Genomic DNA, 20,882 nt, shown 5'->3' on the forward strand with positions numbered 1-20,882 from the left:
TTTATTTTTTTAGCTAACACACATGTAAATGTAAATAACTCTTTTTTCCTTAGTTCTAGTATATATCCTTTATACTATAAGAATAAGATATCTCCTACATTGTATAATAATAATAAGGTATTAAAAGGACCCCATCGACACCATGCCCAGCCCTTCTAGGGTAGGGAAGGTGCCTGAGCCAGAGCTTGTAGCTCACAAGACTGTCATTCCCATTAGCCCCCTTGGGGCGGGGATGGCAGACCAGAGAGGCCTAGCTTGTGGCTAGGCCTGGGGACAGTTGGTCCCAAAGATGAGGAGGTCCTTGTGCCTCCTCCCATGGGAGACTTCGGTCTCAGACACTCCCTAAAGAGAGAGCCAAGGCCGGGCCACCACTTGGAAAAAGCCCGGGCCGGGAGAATACCGGCGAATCTTTAATAATAAATAAATAAAAGGACCCCAATGGAAACAAGTCACTCCGTCTAATTTTTTGGGGTTATCTTTGGTTCTCTACACATGCTGTTATGTTAGATAATCTATGTAACTGTATTTGTGTATACCTGAATAATTTTACTTATTGTGGGACCTACACTCAACTTGGCTGGGTGGCCCCGTGGCCTGGCTGGCAAAGCTCTCACACCCGGACGGCCCGGGTTCGATTCCCGGCTGGGTGAAAACATTTCGACGCGTTTCCTTACACTTGTCCTGTTCACCTAGCAGCAAATAGGTACCTGGTGTTGGTCGACTGGTGTGAGTCGCATCCTGGGGAATAAGATTGAAGCAGTGCGTCCTCGATGGCGCACTGCCTTTCCTGGGTTATCCTGGGTGGCTAACCCTCCGGGGGTTAAAAATCCGAACGAAATCTTATCAAAATATTTCTTTGTATGTCGGGAAGCAGTTCTTGATATGGTGTAAGCTGTAAGTGACCCTTACAAACCCAACAACACGCTTGGCTCTTGGCATCGGTAACAAGTAAGTAAGTAAGTAAGTAAGTTTATTCAGGTATACACAAATACAGTTACATAGAATTATCATACATAGCAGCATATGTGTAGAGAACCTAGGATAACCCAAAAAAGTCAGACAGAGTGACTTATTTCCATTGGGGTCCTTTCCAACAACTTTACCCTAATTTGTTACCTATTTTTAAAAATACCTTCGGTACCTTTAAAAATAGGTTAAGAACATAAAAATGAAGAAATACTATAGTAGACATAAGGATGAAGGAACACTGTTAGGCAGACCACCTCCCCATCTCTTCCCTATGTATAACCGCCCACCCTATTTTTAAGTACCCCCCAGAAAGTCTCGCCTCAATTACGTTACTGGGGAGTTTGTTCCATTTAATTACAAATTTATCCCCACCCAGTATTTCCCTGCAACCCTTCTAAATATGAATCTGTTCAAATTGAATCCATTGCTGTGGAAATAAGTAGCTCTGACGTTTTTGGGTTATCTTAATTTATTTGCCTTCACTACACATATGCTGCTATGTATGGTAATCTGTGTATTTGTGTATGCCTGAAAAAAAACTTACTTAGCCTCGGTTAGATACTCTTAGCTTGTTATTTATATCATCTTTATTCCTATTTTCAAGTTGTACACTTGAGTCATATACCCTCAGTTCTCTCTTTGCAGAAGGCAGATTCAATACCTTCATCATGTCTTTGTAGAAAAAAATTCTGGTACATGGAATCAACTTCATATTATTCTCAGGAATTATTCTTTAATTCCTGAAAAGTAATTGTATTGTTTAATAGTAATATAATAATATCTTTATTTACCACAAGTACATGTACAAGGTATACAGGCCTAGCTGACATCAATGACCTATTACCATATAGAAAGCCCCTTGTTATGCAGAGCATTTCGGCAGTGGCGTTGCTAGGGTTGGCATCACCCGGGGCAGCATCTTTGGTGTCACCCCCATGAAATCCATGGGCGAGGTGATGGGGGGAAGTAAACTCCAGTTACGTCACTACTGCATGCCCAATGACTAATTTTTAGCAATGAGAACATTTAAGGGCCATAAACCGAATGGGAGAATACTTACTGAAAAAACTTGGCCTTGCCTTACAACTCTTTATTAATTGCAAGTTTTTATGTCTTCACTGGGAATGTGAGTGTTCAAATTATCAAATTAACTCACTTGATCTGCCACGAACCCTATCCCTAAGCTAAATAAAATCCCTCAGTGATACCCATAATATAATGATATAATGGAAAAGTACTTCATCGCAGTGAACTAGTTAATAAAAGGCATAATTTCATTAACGTTAGCAGTTATGTACCTTGGTTATTTCAACATTTCGTGAATGTCAGTTCTCACCCAGTCATATATCGTGATTCATTACATGATTGGCATCACCAATAAGCAAAAGTACAGCTCAAAATATGATAATTACCTGACCCTTTGTCTGTTTAATAACCTAGCCACATATGTACATGTACCACCACCTGGACCAAACTTACTTGGGGGCGGTGCAGCAGACACAGGATGTTACGTCAGTGATGAGTGATCATAGTGATGCCAGGTGGATTAAGGGTTTTCCCAAAATATCGTAAATAAAATTATTGATTTATCGTAGTTTTTCGTATAGTGTCATTGATTTTCCCTGTATGTACTGTATAGGCCTATTTGTACTTTGTAGTTATATAATACCTGGAGTTTACCTGGAGAGGGTTTCGGGGGTCAACGCCCCCATGGCCCAGTCTGAGACCAGGCCTCGTGGTGGATCACGGTCTAATCAACCAGGGTGTTACTGCTGGCCACATGCAAACTGACGTACAAGCCACAGCCCGGTTGCTCGTACTGACTTTAGGTGCCTGTCCAGTGCCTTCTAGAAGACAGCCAGAGGTCTATTGGTAATCCCCCTTATGTATGCTGGAAGGCAGTTGAACAGTCTTGGGCCCCTGACATTTGTTATGTTGTCTCAGTGTACTCGTGGCACCCCTGCTTTTCATTGGGGGATTGTTGCATCTCCTACTGAATATTTTGCTTTCATGGGCTATATAGAAACAAAGGATTTTTCTCTTATGTTGCTGCAGCACTGTTTTGGGCATTAGTGTCACCTTGAGAGGCTCTATGGTGTCATCCCTTGAGGGTGTCCCCCCTTACGACGCCACTGCATTTCGGGAAAATTAGGTCAGTTATGTCCCAGGATGCAACCTACACCAGTCGACTAACACCCAAGTACCCATTTTACTGATAGGTGAACATAGACAACCGGTGTAAGGAAATACGTCCGATGTTTCTACCCCTTCGCCGGGAATTGAACCCGGACCCTAACTGTGTGAAGCGAGAGCTTTTGCCACCAGGCCAAAGGGCACCACGCGTAACTCTCCTCTCCAGAAGAGCATTGGTGTATGGAATGGTCTTCTAGGGTCCTCTCATTCCTTCTTCTGTAGGGGAGTGGTGCCATGAGGTAGGTTGCTTCCAGCTCTGTTGAGATTCCAGACAGACTGTGGGGTGCGTCTCAGTCACTTAAATATCCTTTACAGGAACTCCCTTCAGTAGAGTGATGACAAGTCTTCTCCGTACAAACCATCTCCTGACCCAATGTGATTAACAGGAACAGCCGTAGATGGCAACAAAAGAAACTGCAGCCAAATGGATCCATTGTGTGTCCCTTCCACCTTTATATAATTTCTGATGCAATAGTTTAAATTTTCCTTACCATACATAACAACTCATCTCTCTTCCTGTCGACTATATCAGTGTGGAATAATTTGTAACCTTGCATGTTTTTCAGACTGAGCTAGGTATTGTATTGGCAGTTGCGGTAATATTCTATGCTTCCTGCACACACATTTAGTCTTAGTTCATCTATTTTATAAATAGGATTGATTGGGGGGGTCTCTGTAGGGCCGGCCTAGTGTGAGCCGGTAGGCCTATTGTGATGTTATATTCTTAAATAACATTTATGGGTGGAATGAGCATTGTTTTATTTAAAGAATTTTCTTATTTACTTTCTTTTACATTATGCCATCTGAGCTGCTGCTTAATTATACACCTTTATCTCATCCTGTGAGCAGTTATGCAAAAGGAGAGGATTAAATGAGCATTGTTTTATTTAAAGAATTTTCTTATTTACTTTCTTTTACATTATGCCATCTGAGCTGCTGCTTAATTATACACCTTTATCTCATCCTGTGAGCAGTAATGCAAAAGGAGAGGATTAAAGAGGTCAAAAGGGGGCCTTTGCCAGACCCCACTGGACATAGTTATATCTTAAAAAATATTGATCTTTTCATATACATATTACTGTATTAGAATTTCTTTCCATAGCTAATAGATTCAATAGAATATGTAGCTACAATCATTGGTCATTATTGGATTGCAATTTCATCAAATAACAGTTAAATTATCTTGCTGATGAAAAATGCGAACACAGTCTCAAGATGTCAAGTATCATGAACAATGAAGTGATTCACTACAGTAGACTGTCGATTAAAACAATTTCCTTTGAAACGTTTTCTCCATTACACTATTGTCAAATTGCAGCATATTTTCATTTTTCACTTTGTAAAATTTAATTTAATAGGTTCTGCTTCTCAGTAGGGAAAAAATATCAGTGACACAAGCTGGACGGCAGGGATCTTCCCTTCTGTGTAGTGAGCACTAGGCAGTCTGCCTGTGGGTCAAGCCATTGTCTTTTATGGGGGAGGCCCTAGTTTCCTACGCTGCCACCTCCATATCAATTCTCGGTATGTATGCATCCAGTGCAGTACCCAGTATTGTCTATGAATCAGGTTTTGGTCCTTTTCGTTACCATACATTGCATCTGCCAAGGAACCATGGCACACAGGAGGCATCCAAGTGATGCAGGAAGTAGCAAGACGAAGTAAAAAAGTTCAAATCTTGGAATTATGAAGAGAATCGAGATATTAGATAAGCTTAAATGTGGTGGACATGGCGAGAGCTTATGGCCTTAGTAATCGTCAGTTCAAATGATTAAAAAGAGTGAAGCAAATATATGGGCTTGTGCAATGAATAACCCGGGCTTTCATTTGATTTACTGACTTGACTGACCTAAAGACTTGATTGATTTACTGCTTGACGGACTGACTGACTGACCTAATTTACTGACTTGACTGATTTACTGACTTGCTGACTGACCTGATTTACTGAATGACTTGCCTGATCTGACTTGACAGATTTACTGAATGCCTTACTAACCTACTGACTTACTGACCTACTACTTGACTGATTTATTTAATAACTGATATACTGAATAACTTACTTGACTGACTGACCTACTGACTTAACTGCCTTAGTGACTTGATTGACCAACTTGACTGATTTACTGAATGACCTGAATGAGTAACCTACTGTATTGAATGATTGTACTGACTTGACTGATTGACCTACTGACTCACTGGACTGGCTTACTGGACTACCATCCACCTCAACCCAGATAGGCCTTAGCATGCCTCTCCACTCCCTCCTTCACAATCATCAACAAACACTAGCAACCACAATTTAAGGTAAGAAATATTTCTGTTGCATATGTAGCCTTGAACAACAGAAAAAACATACATAATAACAATGAACACCAATTCTATTATCATTTTTATTTGCGTAATATTTGGAGACCTGAAAAAAGTTGTTTGGCTTTTTGGGGGTAGGAACATAACCCTATTTTTCTCATAAGTTCTTCAGTTCCTTTAACATGGATTCATCTAATACTTCATTTTCAGAAACCTAACTACCGTCTTGATCAACGGTCTACTGTATTTCAGGCAAATTTTATTTGGACACATCTCTAAATGATATAATGATCTAGTGTATGACCCTGTCTTTGGAAATAAAAATGCATATGCACACTGGATATTTTTAATGGGGGAGACATTTTGCCCCTTGTGGCTTTTTCGATCCTGATAATCAGAGAACTAGAAGTGAAGCATATATAGTGGGAAGAGTTCAGGAGAAAGAGTACCTGTAGCTTAGATAATGCGAAGGTATCATTTGCTGAAGTTAAAGGGGCATGTCCAGGAAATTCGTGTGACCTAATTGCAGTGTCATGGTTAGGTAAGATCATCCTTGCCAGAGTTTTAGAGATGCTAAACCTCCCTGATTTCTGTGTGGCCTACCTGACTGCTTTAGCCAAGTTTCAGTATCATAGCTGTGTCTCAGTGTAATGCACATGCTTTGCTCAAATTGTCACAGCTGCAGGCATATTTGTATTCTGTAACTGTTCCTTGGTCCTGGCTGTTTACCCCACGTACACCTCATCCTTTGCAAGAGATCATATATAATCTGATTGTGGATTTAACATTGTTGGCCTTCTTGATCAGGTTCTTGATGGTAACTGTAGAGCTAGGTGCTATGCACATTATGCTATTCCAGAGAACGTTAGAAATATTGCTGTCTACATTGTTGATGGGGGGGAGGACGTTTCTAGTGACTGCTTTCTTTTGCATGTTACTATTGATACTTCAAAGGGCACACTTTCTGTAGCCTACCATGAAATGTGGTGGAAATTGTAGTTAACAGAGCATGTGCCATGTATCGGTATTCCTCTTCTAGACAATGCAAGCTGGATATCCTGTGTGCTCTGAGGAAGAAATCAGTGTTTACACCCCCTTGGTCCTGGTGTCATGATGTGAGTGGAAGTATATGTGGGTGTCCTTGTTTGTGGCTTCTTGTATGCTTTAAATGTGAATCTATATCTGACTGTTTGTAGTAGGACATCTAGGAATGGGAGTCTGTAATTTTTTCTTCCTTCAGTGTGAATTCGAGTGTGGTTTCCACACTGTTGATAGTGCCAAGGATGCATGGGGTGTACAATAAACTAGTTGCTCAGCAGCACAATTAAAAAATGAAGTCTTATCACAAAAAATGACCAGTATGTATGTCATCAACATAGTGTAACCATGTTAGTATTAGGGATGGCAGGAAGGATGTGAACTGTTTCAAGGCATTCATGTAAGGAATTGGCCAACACAGCTCAGCTCAGAGAGCCCATGGCCATCCTATAACATTGTTAGTGCTTACTTTCCCTGTAGATGAAATAGCTCTGATTCATGAAGTCCTTGCTGGGAATAGAGAAGTCCAGGGTGTCATTAACTATGTTACGAAGAAGATAAGTGTATATTTCTGAGTTATCATCTTTGACAATTGGCTGATGGTCACCCAAGTGTTTGAGGTGTACCTAGCTTATGATACATAAGAATTTGGAAAGGTGTTTAGCAAGATTACGTACCAACCATTGCCTGAAGTGATGGGCATGAGGGGGATATTAGGTTTACAGGTTTGGGTAAACCATGAAGTCTGATGGGTCTCCGAGTATTGGGTAAGAATTAGAAGCATTTATTACCAAGATATTTCTGGTTCAGAAATATTTTGATGCCTTCCTGCCACTGGTATTTCTGTATGAATGTTTTGACTCCCAAGTAGGCCAAGGACTGTAGTATTGTAGTGTGTCATGTGAGAATTATCACCCTGGCTCATTTATCACCCACAGTAATAAGTATGTCATTGTTGATGGCAAAGACTATGAAAGGAAGGAGGACACCCATTCTGCATTTTCTCATAGACTAATGGAAATGCATCACATGTTTGTTCAGCCATCTACAGTTCCTATCATATTTCATCACAGAATGTAGAAAGCTCTCCTGTTGTATTATTACCCGTAACAAGCAAGAGAGTGTGGTTGCTACAGCAATGCAGCCAACAGCGTTTCTTGAAATCTTAGGGACACCTAATGAGATAGCAATTACTTCTATGGCCATCTTCGAGGACATAATTAAGAAAACCTTTAGAATTCAGAACCTAAATATATAAGATTCCTTGCGTAGGGTGTAAAATATATATAAGGAAAACAGCCACGACTATGGAACAGCGAGTTAGAGAACATAGATATTTCTGAAGTCATAACGATCTGTACAGTGCAAGTGTTGCACTGAAACACACATGGACACCCCATGAGATAAGATGGAGCGAAGCTCATAATCAAGATGACTTACAAACAATGCTACACAGAAATTCATAAGTTTTAGCCTCTTCTAAACTTTGGTTAGGATCTTGCCTAACCAAGACACTGCAATCAAATGACATAGACTACCCAGCCATGCCCCCTTAACTTCAACAAGTGACATCTCTACATTTCATAATCCATCTGTTTTGCCTGACCTTTTCCCACCATATATGTTGTATATCTAGTTCCATTTGTATTAGAACTGAAACAGACACCAATGGCAAAACAATGTGTACATTGCATTTGTCTTTAGTATCCTTGTCTCTGTCTGCCTCACTGCCAGAGATTTTTATAGCCTAACCTTATTCAACAGCAATTTCATTATTCAACAGCAATGGGTCAGGAGTTTCATGTTGTGCGATGCTTCTCATGCTTGGCCTTTCAATCACATCAAGTGCGGAAGGACAGAAAATTTGTTTGTAAATTATGTGGAGAAAAGCAGTCTGTTAAAAAGGTAAACATGGTACTTTATGTATTAACTACTATGAAGAATTATTTAATTCATTTCTTTACAGTACCGCCATTTGAAGTCAGTATTTACATCTTATCTATTAGCCCTTTCAGTGGCCATCACATAGAACTGTCATTGTGGCCAGGGTCCCTCATGTACTATAGTTCTGTGTCATGAGCTCAGCTCACTCAGGTAAGCTATGAGTGGTAAAATTTGGCCTAGATATGAGAGAATGATCTGTGCAGTGAGTTTGCACATTATATAAAAAAAATTCCTTCCCTATGCAGTGCATGATGGAAAAACAAAACTCTGTGTATGTATGGTTTTACGGTTGTTTCTTGGTATCACTTGGTAGAATGGAAGACATACTACTTAAACTGAAATTATTTTAATTGGCTTGAGGACTGCAGGTAGAATGAAATTGAGCTGAAAGTAGTAGAAATATTCTATTTTTTGCTCATATTCCTGAGAACAGGGAAGGTTCCCCTACAACCTTCAGTCTGTTTTATGGGTTTTTAATAGATGTGATTCAATTATTGGGATACTGTAAGCCATGATCAATCATTCCTGGTTATATTTGTTAATTCAAAAAATATTTTTTTGCCACCAAGTATCCAAATATGACATCTTTGATGCAGCCAATGGATCAGGAAGTGATTAAAACATGAATGGTGGTGTAGAAACTCCTTGCAGTAATAGATGATGACTGATGCATTAGTGCCAAAATTGAAGTATAAAAATAACATTGCAGATGCAATAACCTCTGTAAAAAATGCTTGGACTGAAATGCCCCAAGCCACAATAAATGGAGACTGGAGAAAATTATGGCCTAGTGTGATGAAATAAATTGATAAGTTTTTCCCCTCTGTAGAGTCAGGTCCAGGAAACTGTGGATTTAGCAAGGAGAATGCCAGGTGAGTGATTTGAAGATAGGCAGTCAGAAGATATAAATGAACTCTTAGATGATGATAAAAACAAATCACTGAAAAAATATTGGAGACACTCAGTTCCTAGGTAAAGGGGAGGTACTTAACAGAAGAGAATGGGAAAGAAGAATCTAAAGCTAAATAGTTTGATACTCATACATATATGAGATACCACTGGTTGCAGACTTTTTAAGTGAAAAGGGGAGGTCCTGGATCAAGCAGTGATACTTAATTGTCAACTGTATAAAGTCCTGCAGGGTAAAACACAGCAGAGATGCATGACAAGGACTCCAGTAAGTAACAACTCTGCAATTACTTCAGCCTATGGACCACAGTCCTCCACTTCATCCCAAGAACTACAGCCATCCAACTCAACCCACTGGTGCCACAATAACCCTCTCCACTGACATCTTGATCTATATCTGAGAGAAACCAAAATTTAATGTAAGTAAAAAAAATTTACATAACTTTATGTACCTACAGGGCATTTATTAATGTTATTGCCCTCTTATCCTCTTTTCACTTTACAGGATGTCAAGGTACAATAAGTTGATGAATTTCTAACTACTTTTCATACGGAGTCAAGAAAAACAAGAAAAATTTATGGCCTTTAATATTATATTGTTCCTTAGAACATATCACTTATAAATTATTAATTTTCCTCTCGTATTTTACGAGCACAAGAATATTTACAGAGTACCATGTACAGGACCTTAAGGGATCGTTTCCATTCACACGAATAAAGTTACAAGTAATCACCCGGAGATTTTCAGCACACCGGTGAATATATCAGATATTTGACCTGGGACGTAATTTACAGATAAGTCCCCCATGAGCATCTTCTTAAGTATGATGCAAGGGAATACGGCTCTATTACAACAGAGGACTTCCAGGCAATGCACCTTGGGCTGTAGAGCAGCTGCTACTGCCAATAGTGGGGAGGGGTGACCTGACATAAGGTCAGATCACGTGACATGCTTAGGGGTAGCTCAGGTTAACCAATTACACTAGTGCTTGACAACTTGCACTGTTACACCTAACATAAGATTTTAAAACCATTAAGAATATACAATAATTTTGCATGATTCCATTAAGTAATTTACATTGGCCACAGATACTATTATACAATTGGACTTGCTTATTGTAGTTACTTAATAAGAAAGTTCGTAATATGATATGAAGTGATATCAGCTCAAAATAATGCATAAGTTGACCAGGCGTAACAATGTGATGTGCATCTATCTATGCCTAATAGGATCATGTAAACCCTCTCCACACATTTCTAAATCAACAAGCATTGACAGCCACAGTATAAGGTATCAAAAACTTTATTATTTTTCATGAAATAAATTAAAAGTTTTTCATTTTTTGAAGGTGTCAAAAGCTCTACATTATTTTTCCCACAAGTTCTTCAGTTACCATGTCTCAATTTTATGTTTAGTGACAATTTCAGACTTATTATGGACATGATCTTTGGAAAAAACATGCTTGTAAATGAAGCTGATAAAGTCTGGAATTTACAGGCAAAAAAAAATATAATTAAATAATGGGTGTTATTATAAACAAGCGTAACTCATCTCATAAAGAAGCAACTGAAAATTATACACATGTATGCAGGTGCTTTGGAAATGAATTGTAAGTTGCTATGCACCGAGACAGTCATGTATCTGATAAAATCAGGTATTGCTGTATTCAAAATGAAGTACAGTAGAGTGGAACCTCGACTTACAAGTGCCCCAACATACAAGTTTTTCGAGATACGAGCCATTGCTCAGTCAATTTATTTGCTCTGAGTTACTAGCCAAAATCCGAGTTGCAAGCGAGCTTCCCCCTCAAGGGAGGTTCCTTGACGCTGGTGAGGGGCTCTTGATCTAGGGAAATGGGTCTGTGCTCCAGTTCCCTAAATTAAGCCTGAATACCTTCCATCCCCTCCCCCCACAGGCACTGTATGGGTTTAGTGCTTCCCCATTATAATAATAATAATAATAATAATAATAATGATGATGGGTGAGCTTCAGAACGCTGCCACTAGTTGACGCAGCAAACGCCACAACATTCGCTGAGCAGTGCACGTGGTTACCTCGCTGTAGAATCATTTCTCTTATGTTTTGCTTGTGTTTTGTGCAGTTATTTTGCCAAATTTCTTTTTTCTAACCATGCGTCCTAAGAAAGTAAGTGCAAAGGACAGTGCTGAGTAGAAAAAGAGAATGATGTCCATGGAATTAAAGCATGAAATCATAGATAAATACAGTGGACCCCCGGTTTACGATCAGCTCCCAATGCGACCAATTATGTAAGTGTATTTATGTAAGTGCGTTTGTATGTGTATGTTTGGGGGTCTGAAATGGACTAATCTTATTCACAATATTTCTTATGGGAACAAATTCAGTCAGTACTGGCACCTGAACATACTTCTGGAATGAAATAATATCGTAAACCGGGGGTCCACTGTACAAGCGAGGTGTGCAGGTTGTGGACTTGGCCAGGCAGTACCACCATAGTACAGTGGACCCCCGGTTTACGATATTATTTCATTCCAGAAGTATGTTCAGGTGCCAGTACTGACTGAATTTGTTCCCATAAGGAATATTGTGAATTAGATTAGTCCATTTCAGACCCCCAAACATACACATACAAACGCACTTACATAAATACACTTACATAATTGGTCGCATTGGGAGCTGATCGTAAACCGGGGGTCCACTGTACTTCTACGATATGTGTGATACTAAAGCAGAAGTGTAGCATTAAGAGTGTAGCAAGTAAATCAGTGAAAAGTGAAGGGAAAAAAAATTAAAAGCAAATTGTAGCAGTTAAGTTCTGCGATAAAGTGTAGCATTAAGAGTGTAGCAAGTAAGTTAAGCGATTAAGCGGTAGAAAAAGGACGAAATGAAATGAACTCCTCTAATGTTGTTATTGTTGTTGGGGCTAATAGGGCCACTGACAGTATATGTCGCTCTGCTTATCTTTTTCACCCTCAGCCTCTGCCAGCATCTCTTCTCCAAGGTAAATGCTTGTACACTTTATAAAACCAATTTATTTCTTTACAATCTCTATTATGTTTTTATACCTGGAGAGAGAGTTCTGGGGATCAATGTCCCCGTGGCCTGGTCTGTGACCAGGCCTCATGGTGGATCAGGGCCTGCTCAACCAGACTGTTACTGCTGGCCGCACGCAATCCAACGTATGAACCACAACCCAGCTGGTCAAGTACTGACTTAAGGTGCCTGTCCAGCGCCTACTTGAAGACAACCAGGGGTCTATTGGTAAATCCCCTGATGTATGCTGGGAGGCAGTTGAACAGTCTTGGGCCCCTGACACGTATTGTGTTGTCTCTTATCGTGTTAGTGGCACCCCTGCTTTTCATTGGGGGTATGCTGCACCATCTGCCGAATCTTGCTTTCATAAGGAGTGATTTATGTGTGCAAGTTTGGTACTAGTCCCTCTAGGATTTTCCAGGTGTATATAACCGTGTATCTCTCCCTCCAGCATTCCACGGAGTACAGGTTTAGGAACTTCAAGCGTTCCCGGTTATTGAGGTGGTTTATCACAGTTATGCGTGCCGTGAAGGTTCTCTGTACATTTTCTAGGTCAGCAGTTTCACCTGCCTTGAAAGGTGCTGTTAGTGTGCAGCAATATTCCAGCCTAGATAGAACAAGCAACCTGAAGAGTGTCATCATGGGCTTGGCATCCCTGGTTTTGAAGGTTCTCATTATCCATACTGTCATTTTTCTAGCAGATGTGATTGATACAGTGTTATGGTCCTTGAAGGTGAGATCCTCTGACATGATCACCCCCAGGTCTTTTACATTAGTTTTTCGCTCTATTGTGTGGTTGGAATTTGTTTTATACTCCAATGAAATTTTAATTTCCTCACATTTTCAATATCGGAGTAAATGAAATTTCTCATCATTGAACTTCATATTGTTTTCTGCAGCCCATTTAAAGATTTGGTTGATGTCCTCCTGGAATCTTGCAGTGTCTTCATTGGAGGACACTGTCATGCAAATTCGGGTGTCATCTGCAAAGGAAGACACTGCACTGTGGCTTATATCCCTGTCTATGTCCGATATGAGGATGAGGAACAAGATGGGGGTGAGCACTGTGCCTTGTACAACAGAACTTTTCACTGCAGCCACCTCAGACTTTACTCTGTTGACTACTACTTTTTGTGTTCTATTTGTTAGGAAACTATAGATCCATCTACTGACTTTTCCTGTTATTCCTTTATCACACATTTTGTGCGCTATTAGTATACAATGGTCACACTTCTCAAAGTGTGTGTGTATATTACATCTGCATTCTGTTTCTCTTCTAGAGCATCCAGGACCTTGCCATAGTGGTCCAGTAGTTGGGACAGACAGGAGCGACCTGCTCTAAACCCATGCTGCCCTGAGTTGTGTAACTGATGGATATCTAGATGGGTGGTGATCTTGCTTCTTAGAACCCTTTCAAAGATTTTTATGATATGGGATGTTAGCGCTATCGGTCTGTAGTTCTTTGCTATTGCATTACTGCCCCCTTTGTGGAGTGGGGCTATGTCTGTTGTTTTAAGTAACTGTGGGACGACTTCAGTGTCCATGCTCCCTCTCCACAGGATGTTAAAAGCACATGATAAGAGCGTCTTGCTGTTCTTGATGAACACGGAGTTCCATAATTCTGGGCCTAGGGCAGAGTGCATAGGCATGTCATTTATCACCTTTTCAAAGTCATTTGGCATCAGGAAAATATCAGATAGGTGTGTGTGTACCAAATTCTCTCTCTCTCTCATAAAAAATTCATATAGGTTTCTGACTCTTATTTATAAATAGTACATTGTTTCATTGTTTTCCGTATGAAACTAGTGATCTAGTATAGTTAGCCTCACAAACACTCCATTTTCTTTTATAATAAGACCTCAGAAGGGGAAGCAAGGGAAGATATGGTCAGAGTGGGAGCTGGAATGTCCGCGCCACTCATCACATAATGACATATTTTATTCATTCTGGAGTATATATCATGTTTCTATGTTATTTATATTGTTTATTTTGTCATGTTAGATCATTTGTGATAGATAAGCCGTAGTGTTATATTGAAGCATTTTGTCCTACCCCCCGAGAGCAGGAATTCCGCTGGAATGGATTAATGGCATTTCAGTTAATTTAGATGGGGAAAATTGATTTGATATACAAGCAAATTGAGTTATGAGCTATGTCACAGAACATATTAAACTCTTAAGTCGAGGTTCCACTGTAATAGTAAATAGTCCCAATTTAAATATAAGGCACAAAATCACTCAACCCTACGAGTTAGTCAACCATGGGTCAAAATCCTGAGGGAGGACCTCAAAAAAATGGACTCCAGTGAAAATAAGCCACAATGCTTGGCTTTCTTTTGTCATTGACCCCTTGTCTTTTTCATCATCTTTCTCCCACACAATGTGTACTTTTGTAATATGTATTATCATTCAGCAGATTTATTTTGTAAATCAAGAAGCCATCACTTGAAACAAGATAATTATGTGCTTAGCAGCTCTTCTGTTAGTATAATTTGTTAGTAACCATATTGTTTTACCTTTCTGTAATCACCTTATTTATACTTGGTAATTTGCTTCCTATATATGTATTCATTGTATTACTAGATGCAATATTTCTCTTTCTTTGAGAATCAGAACACTGATTAATTTTATTAATGAAAGTAAAGATTTTACTGTATCTTCATAAACTTTAATACTGGGAAATGAATTAAGCTTATGATTTTAGGATTATGGTCGAGGAACAGGTAAAGACTGCAGAATACATGTGCAGAAACTCAACAGATTAAGAGGAAGCCTTGCAAGAGAAGAAGAAGAGAGAGTCAGCCCTCAGAATGATGATTATGAAATACCAGTATCACGTTGGAAAACATCAGATCAAAGTGATGGTATATTTACTCATAGTGAATGCCATGATGCAAGCAAAGAGGAGAGTGAAGGTCAGAGAAAATAATTTTTTTTGTCATTTGATTAACAGTAATGTTGCATTTATGGGTCTGCTTATCCAGCTTCTTATTTACCTACCAGTCCTTCATTCATTTTCATAAAATAATCTGACAATGTATTCTGGTAGTGTCTGTTAGTATATATAAAACTCATTCAATATTTCATTCATTTCTTGAATGCATAAGATAAATTTGGTGTAGAATTGTTTAAGGTTTTATTAGATTTCACAGTAAACATGATTGCTTGAATCAGAGCAGTGAAAAAATTAATGGTGCCATTTTATGGTCAATCTGTGTTAGCCACAACGATTTGCTCTAAGTTATACCTCTCAGTTATTTAATGTAGATATATTTTTATCGTTAGTTTTATTGTTAAATTTTTATTGTTAGTAGTAGGTTGGTAGACAGCAGCCACCCAGGGACATACTATCGTACTGACAAGAGAGTGTAAAACAGAAGCCTGTATTTGTTGTACATGATGGTAGGATTGCTAGTGTCTTTTTTAAGTATCATACACATACAAGATTTCAGGTATGTCTTCCTACTTCTACTTACACTTAGGTCACACTACACATGCACGTACATGTTTATGTACACACACTCATCTGAGTTTTCTTTGATTTTATCTTAATAGTTTTTCTCCTTTTTCTAAATAGCTCTTGTTCTTCTTTATTTCTTCTATTGTCCATGGGGAAGTGGAAAAGAATCTTTCCTCCGTAAGCCATGCGTGTCATATGAGGCGACTAAAATGGCGGGAATAATGGGCTAGTAACCCCTTCTCCTGTAGACATTTACTAAAAAAAAGAAGAAGAAAAACTTTATAAAACTGGGATGCTTGAATGTGCGTGGATGTAGTGCGGATGACAAGAAACATGATTGCTGATGTTATGAATAAAAAGAAGTTGGATGTCCTGGCCCTAAGCAAAACAAAGCTGAAGGGGGTAGGGGAGTTTCGGTGGGGGGAAATAAATGGGATTAAATCTGGAGTATCTGAGAGAGTTAGAGCAAAGGAAGGGGTAGCAGTAATGTTGAAGGATCAGTTATGGAAGGAGAAAAGAGAATATGAATGTGTAAATTCAAGAATTATGTGGATTAAAGTAAAGGTTGGATGCGAAAAGTGGGTCATAATAAGCGTGTATGCACCTGGAGAAGAGAGGAATGTAGAGGAGAGAGAGAGATTTTGGGAGATGTTAAGTGAATGTATAGGAGCCTTTGAACCAAGCGAGAGAGTAATTGTGGTAAGGGATCTGAATGCTAGAGTAGGAGAAACTTTTAGAGAGGGTGTGGTAGGTAAGTTTGGGGTGCCAGGTGTAAATGAAAATGGGAGCCCTTTGATTGAACTTTGTATGGAAAGGGGTTTAGTTATAGGTAATACATATTTTAAGAAAAAGAGGATAAATAAGTATACAAGATATGATGTAGGGCGAAATGACAGTAGTTTGTTGGATTATGTATTGGTAGATAAAAGACTGTTGAGTAGACTTCAGGAAGTACATGTTTATAGAGGGGCCACAGATATATCAGATCACTTTCTAGTTGTAGCCACACTGAGAGTAAAAGGTAGATGGGATACAAGGAGAATAGAAGCATCAGGGAAGAGAGAGGTGAAGGTTTATAAACTAAAAGAGGAGGCAGTTAGGGTAAGATATAAACAGCTATTGGAGGATAGATGGGCTAATGAGAGCATAGGCAATGGGATCGAAGAGGTATGGGGTAGGTTTAAAAATGTAGTGTTGGAGTGTTCAGCAGAAGTTTGTGGTTACAGGAAGGTGGGTGCGGGAGGGAAGAGGAGCAATTGGTGGAATGATGATGTAAAGAGAGTAGTAAGGGAGAAAAAGTTAGCATATGAGAAGTTTTTACGAAGTAGAAGTGATGCAAGGAGGGAAGAGTATATGGAGAAAAAGAGAGAGGTTAAGAGAGTGGTGAAGCAATGTAAAAAGAGAGCAAATGAGAGAGTGGGTGAGATGTTATCAACAAATTTTGTTGAAAATAAGAAAAAGTTTTGGAGTGAGATTAACAAGTTAAGGAAGCCTAAAGAAAAAATGGATTTGTCAGTTAAAAATAGGAGAGGAGAGTTATTAAATGGAGAGTTAGAGATATTGGGAAGATGGAGGGAATATTTTGAGGAATTGTTAAACATTGATGAAGATAGGGAAGCTGTGATTTCGTGTATAGGGCAAGGAGGAATAACATCTTGTAGGAGTGAGGAAGAGCCAGTTGTGAGTGTGGGGGAAGTTCGTGAGTCAGTAGGTAAAATGAAAGGGGGTAAGGCAGCCGGGATTGATGGGATAAAGATAGAAATGTTAAAAGCAGGTGGGGATGTAGTTTTGGAGTGGTTGGTGCAATTATTTAATAAATGTATGGAAGAAGGTAAGGTACCTAGGGATTGGCAGAGAGCATGCATAGTTCCTTTGTATAAAGGCAAAGGGGACAAAAGAGAGTGCAAAAATTATAGGGGAATAAGTCTGTTGAGTATACCTGGTAAAGTGTATGGTAGAGTTATTATTGAAAGATTTAAGAGTAAGATGGAGAATAGGATAGCAGATGAACAAGGAGGCTTTAGGAAAGGTAGGGGGTGTGTGGACCAGGTGTTTACAGTGAAACGCATAAGTGAACAGTATTTAGATAAGGCTAAAGAGGTCTTTGTGGCATTTATGGATTTGGAAAAGGCATATGACAGGGTGGATAGGGGGGCAATGTGGCAGATGTTGCAGGTGTATGGTGTAGGAGGTAGGTTACTGAAAGCAGTGAAGAGTTTTTACGAGGATAGTGAGGCTCAAGTTAGAGTATGTAGGAAAGAGGGAAATTATTTCCCAGTAAAAGTAGGCCTTAGACAAGGATGTGTGATGTCACCATGGTTGTTTAATATATTTATAGATAGGGTTGTAAGAGAAATAAATGCGAGGGTATTGGCAAGAGGCATGGAGTTAAAAGATAAAGAATCACACATAAAGTGGGAGTTGTCACAGTTGCTCTTTGCTGATGACACTGTGCTCTTGGGAGATTCTGAAGAGAAGTTGCAGAGATTGGTGGATGAATTTGGTAGGGTATGCAAAAGAGGAAAATTAAAAGTGAATACAGGAAAGAGTAAGGTTATGAGGATAACAAAAAGATTGGATATCAGATTGGAGGGAGAGAGTATGGAGGAGGTGAATGTATTCAGATATTTGGGAGTGGACGTGTCAGCGGATGGGTCTATGAAAGATGAGGTGAATCATAGAATTGATGAGGGGAAAAGGGTGAGTGGTGCACTTAGGAGTCTGTGGAGACAAAGAACTTTGTCCTTGGAGGCAAAGAGGGGAATGTATGAGAGTATAGTTTTACCAATGCTCTTATATGGGTGTGAAGCATGGGTGATGAATGTTGCAGCGAGGAGAAGGCTGGAGGCAGTGGAGATGTCATGTCTGAGGGCAATGTGTGGTGTGAATATAATGCAGAGAATTCATAGTTTGGAAGTTAGGAGGAGGTGCGGGATTACCAAAACTGTTGTCCAGAGGGCTGAGGAAGGGTTGTTGAGGTGGTTCGGACATGTAGAGAGAATGGAGCGAGACAGAATGACTTCAAGAGTGTATCAGTCTGTAGTGGAAGGAAGGCGGGGTAGGGGTCGGCCTAGAAAAGGTTGGAGGGAGGGGGTAAAGGAGGTTTTGTGTGTGAGGGGCTTGGACTTCCAGCAGGCATGTGTGAGCGTGTTTGATAGGAGTGAATGGAGACAAATGGTTTTTAATACTTGACGTGCTGTTGGAGTGTGAGCAAAGTAACATTTATGAAGGGGTTCAGGGAAACCGGCAGGCCGGACTTGAGTCCTGGAGATGGGAAGTACAGTGCCTGCACTCTGAAGGAGGGGTGTTAATGTTGCAGTTTAAAAACTGTAGTGTAAAGCACCCTTTTGGCAAGACAGTGATGGAGTGAATGATGATGAAAGTTTTTCTTTTTCGGGCCACCCTGCCTTGGTGGGAATTGGCCAGTGTGATAATAAAAAAAAAAAAAAAAAAGATCTTGTTCTAATTACTTTTCCTTTCATATCCATGGGGAAGCGGAATAAGAATCTTTCCTCCGTAAGTCATGCATGTTGTCAAAGTCAACTAAAATGCCAGGACCAATGGGCTAGTAACCCCTTTTCTTGTATAGCCTGCTAAAAAGAAAAAGAAGAAAACCATAAAAGTGCATTGTTTGAATGTGCGTGGTTGTAGTACGAATGATAAGAAAGAGATGATTGTGGATGCTATGAATGAAAAGAAGCTGTATGTCTTGGCTCTGAGTGAAACAAAGCTGAAGGGGTAGGAGAGTTTCAGTGGGAAGAAATAAATGGGATTAGGTCAGGGGTTTCTAATAGAGTTAGAGTTAAGGAAGGAGTAGCAAAAATGTTGAAGGATAAGTTATGGCAAAAAAAAGGAGGATATATAAAAGTATAAATTCAAAGATTGTGTGGAGTAAAATAAGGGTTGGATGTGAAAAATGGGTTATAGTAAGTGTTTATGCACCTGGAGAAGAGAGTAATGTAGAGGAGAGAGATTTTGGGAAATGTTGAGTGAGTGCATGGGGAGTGTTGAACCAAGTGAGAGAGTACTTGTAGTTGGGGGATCTCAATACTTAAGTGGATAAAAATGTTGTAGAGAGAGTAGTAGGTAAATTTGGGGTGCCAGGGGTAAATGAAAATGGGGAGCCTTTAATTGAACTATGTGTAGAAAGAGGTTTGGTAATAAGTAATACATATTTTATGAAAAAGAGGATAAATAAGTATTCAAGATATGATATAGCACATAATGAAAGTAGTTAGATTATGTATTGGTGGATAAAAGGTTGATGGGTAGGCTTCAGGATGTACAGGTTTATAGAGGGGCAATGGATATATCAGATCATTATCTAGTTCTAGCTACAGTTAGAGGTAGATGGGACAAAAGGAAAATAGCAACAGTAAGAGAGATGAAAGTTTAGAAACTAAGGGAGGAGGAAGTTAGGGTGAGATATAAGCAACTATTGGCAGAAAGGTGGGCTAGTGCAAGTATGGGTAGTGAGGGGGGGGGGGGTTGAAGAGGGATGGAATAGTTTTAAAAATGCAGTATCAGAATGTGGGGCAGAAGTTTGTGGTTATAGGAGGGTGGGTGCAGAAGGAAAGAAGAATGATTAGTAAAATGATTAGGTAAAGGGTGCAATAAAAGAGAAAAAGGTAGCTTATGAGAGGTTTTTACAAAGCAGAGTGATTTTAAGAAGGGCAAAGCACAGTGGACCCTTGGTTTTCGTGAGTCTCAGCGTTCGTGAATGTTGGTTATCTGCAACTTTTTTTGTCAAAATATAGCCTTGGTTTTTGTGATTTCTCTTGGATTTCGGCGATCATACGGGATGTGACCTAGTGGCCCCACGCATACAAAGCCCCCCCTTGGAGAGTGAACATTACCCTGTGAGGTAATATGAAACATTTCGTAATAATACATACATTGTTTTTTACACGTGTTTATTGTGTGTGACTGCTAAATAAGCCACCCTGGGCCCAAAGAAAGCTGCTAGTACCAGCCCTTTGATAATGAAGGCGAGAAATACCATAGAATTCAAGAAAGAACACACCAGCCAGGGTACTTCCCCCCTCACACACCA

General features: G+C 39.6%; 1 protein-coding gene across 6 annotated transcripts in view; it reads left to right on the top strand.

Annotated features, from left to right (window-relative positions):
* Positions 1 to 608: 608 nt before the first annotated feature.
* The window catches only part of LOC128689442 (uncharacterized), a 58,462-nt gene continuing 38,188 nt past the window's right edge, over positions 609 to 20,882 (top strand). Inside the window, exons 1-4 of one of the 6 annotated variants that reach the window (XM_070086342.1) lie at positions 609 to 948; positions 4,535 to 4,683; positions 8,288 to 8,409; positions 15,074 to 15,284. In XM_070086342.1, the coding sequence (XP_069942443.1) occupies positions 4,635 to 4,683; positions 8,288 to 8,409; positions 15,074 to 15,284 (382 nt within the window). In that variant the 5' untranslated portion in view covers positions 609 to 948; positions 4,535 to 4,634. Of the gene's footprint in view, positions 979 to 3,188; positions 3,402 to 4,534; positions 4,684 to 4,715; positions 5,464 to 8,287; positions 8,410 to 15,073; positions 15,285 to 20,882 lie in introns of those variants that run through there. The other 5 variants (XM_070086344.1, XM_070086345.1, XM_070086343.1 and 2 more) reach the window with 5 other exon arrangements.

This window comes from Cherax quadricarinatus, chromosome 18 (assembly GCF_038502225.1).
Source record: "Cherax quadricarinatus isolate ZL_2023a chromosome 18, ASM3850222v1, whole genome shotgun sequence".
Classification (NCBI taxonomy): domain Eukaryota; kingdom Metazoa; phylum Arthropoda; class Malacostraca; order Decapoda; family Parastacidae; genus Cherax; species Cherax quadricarinatus.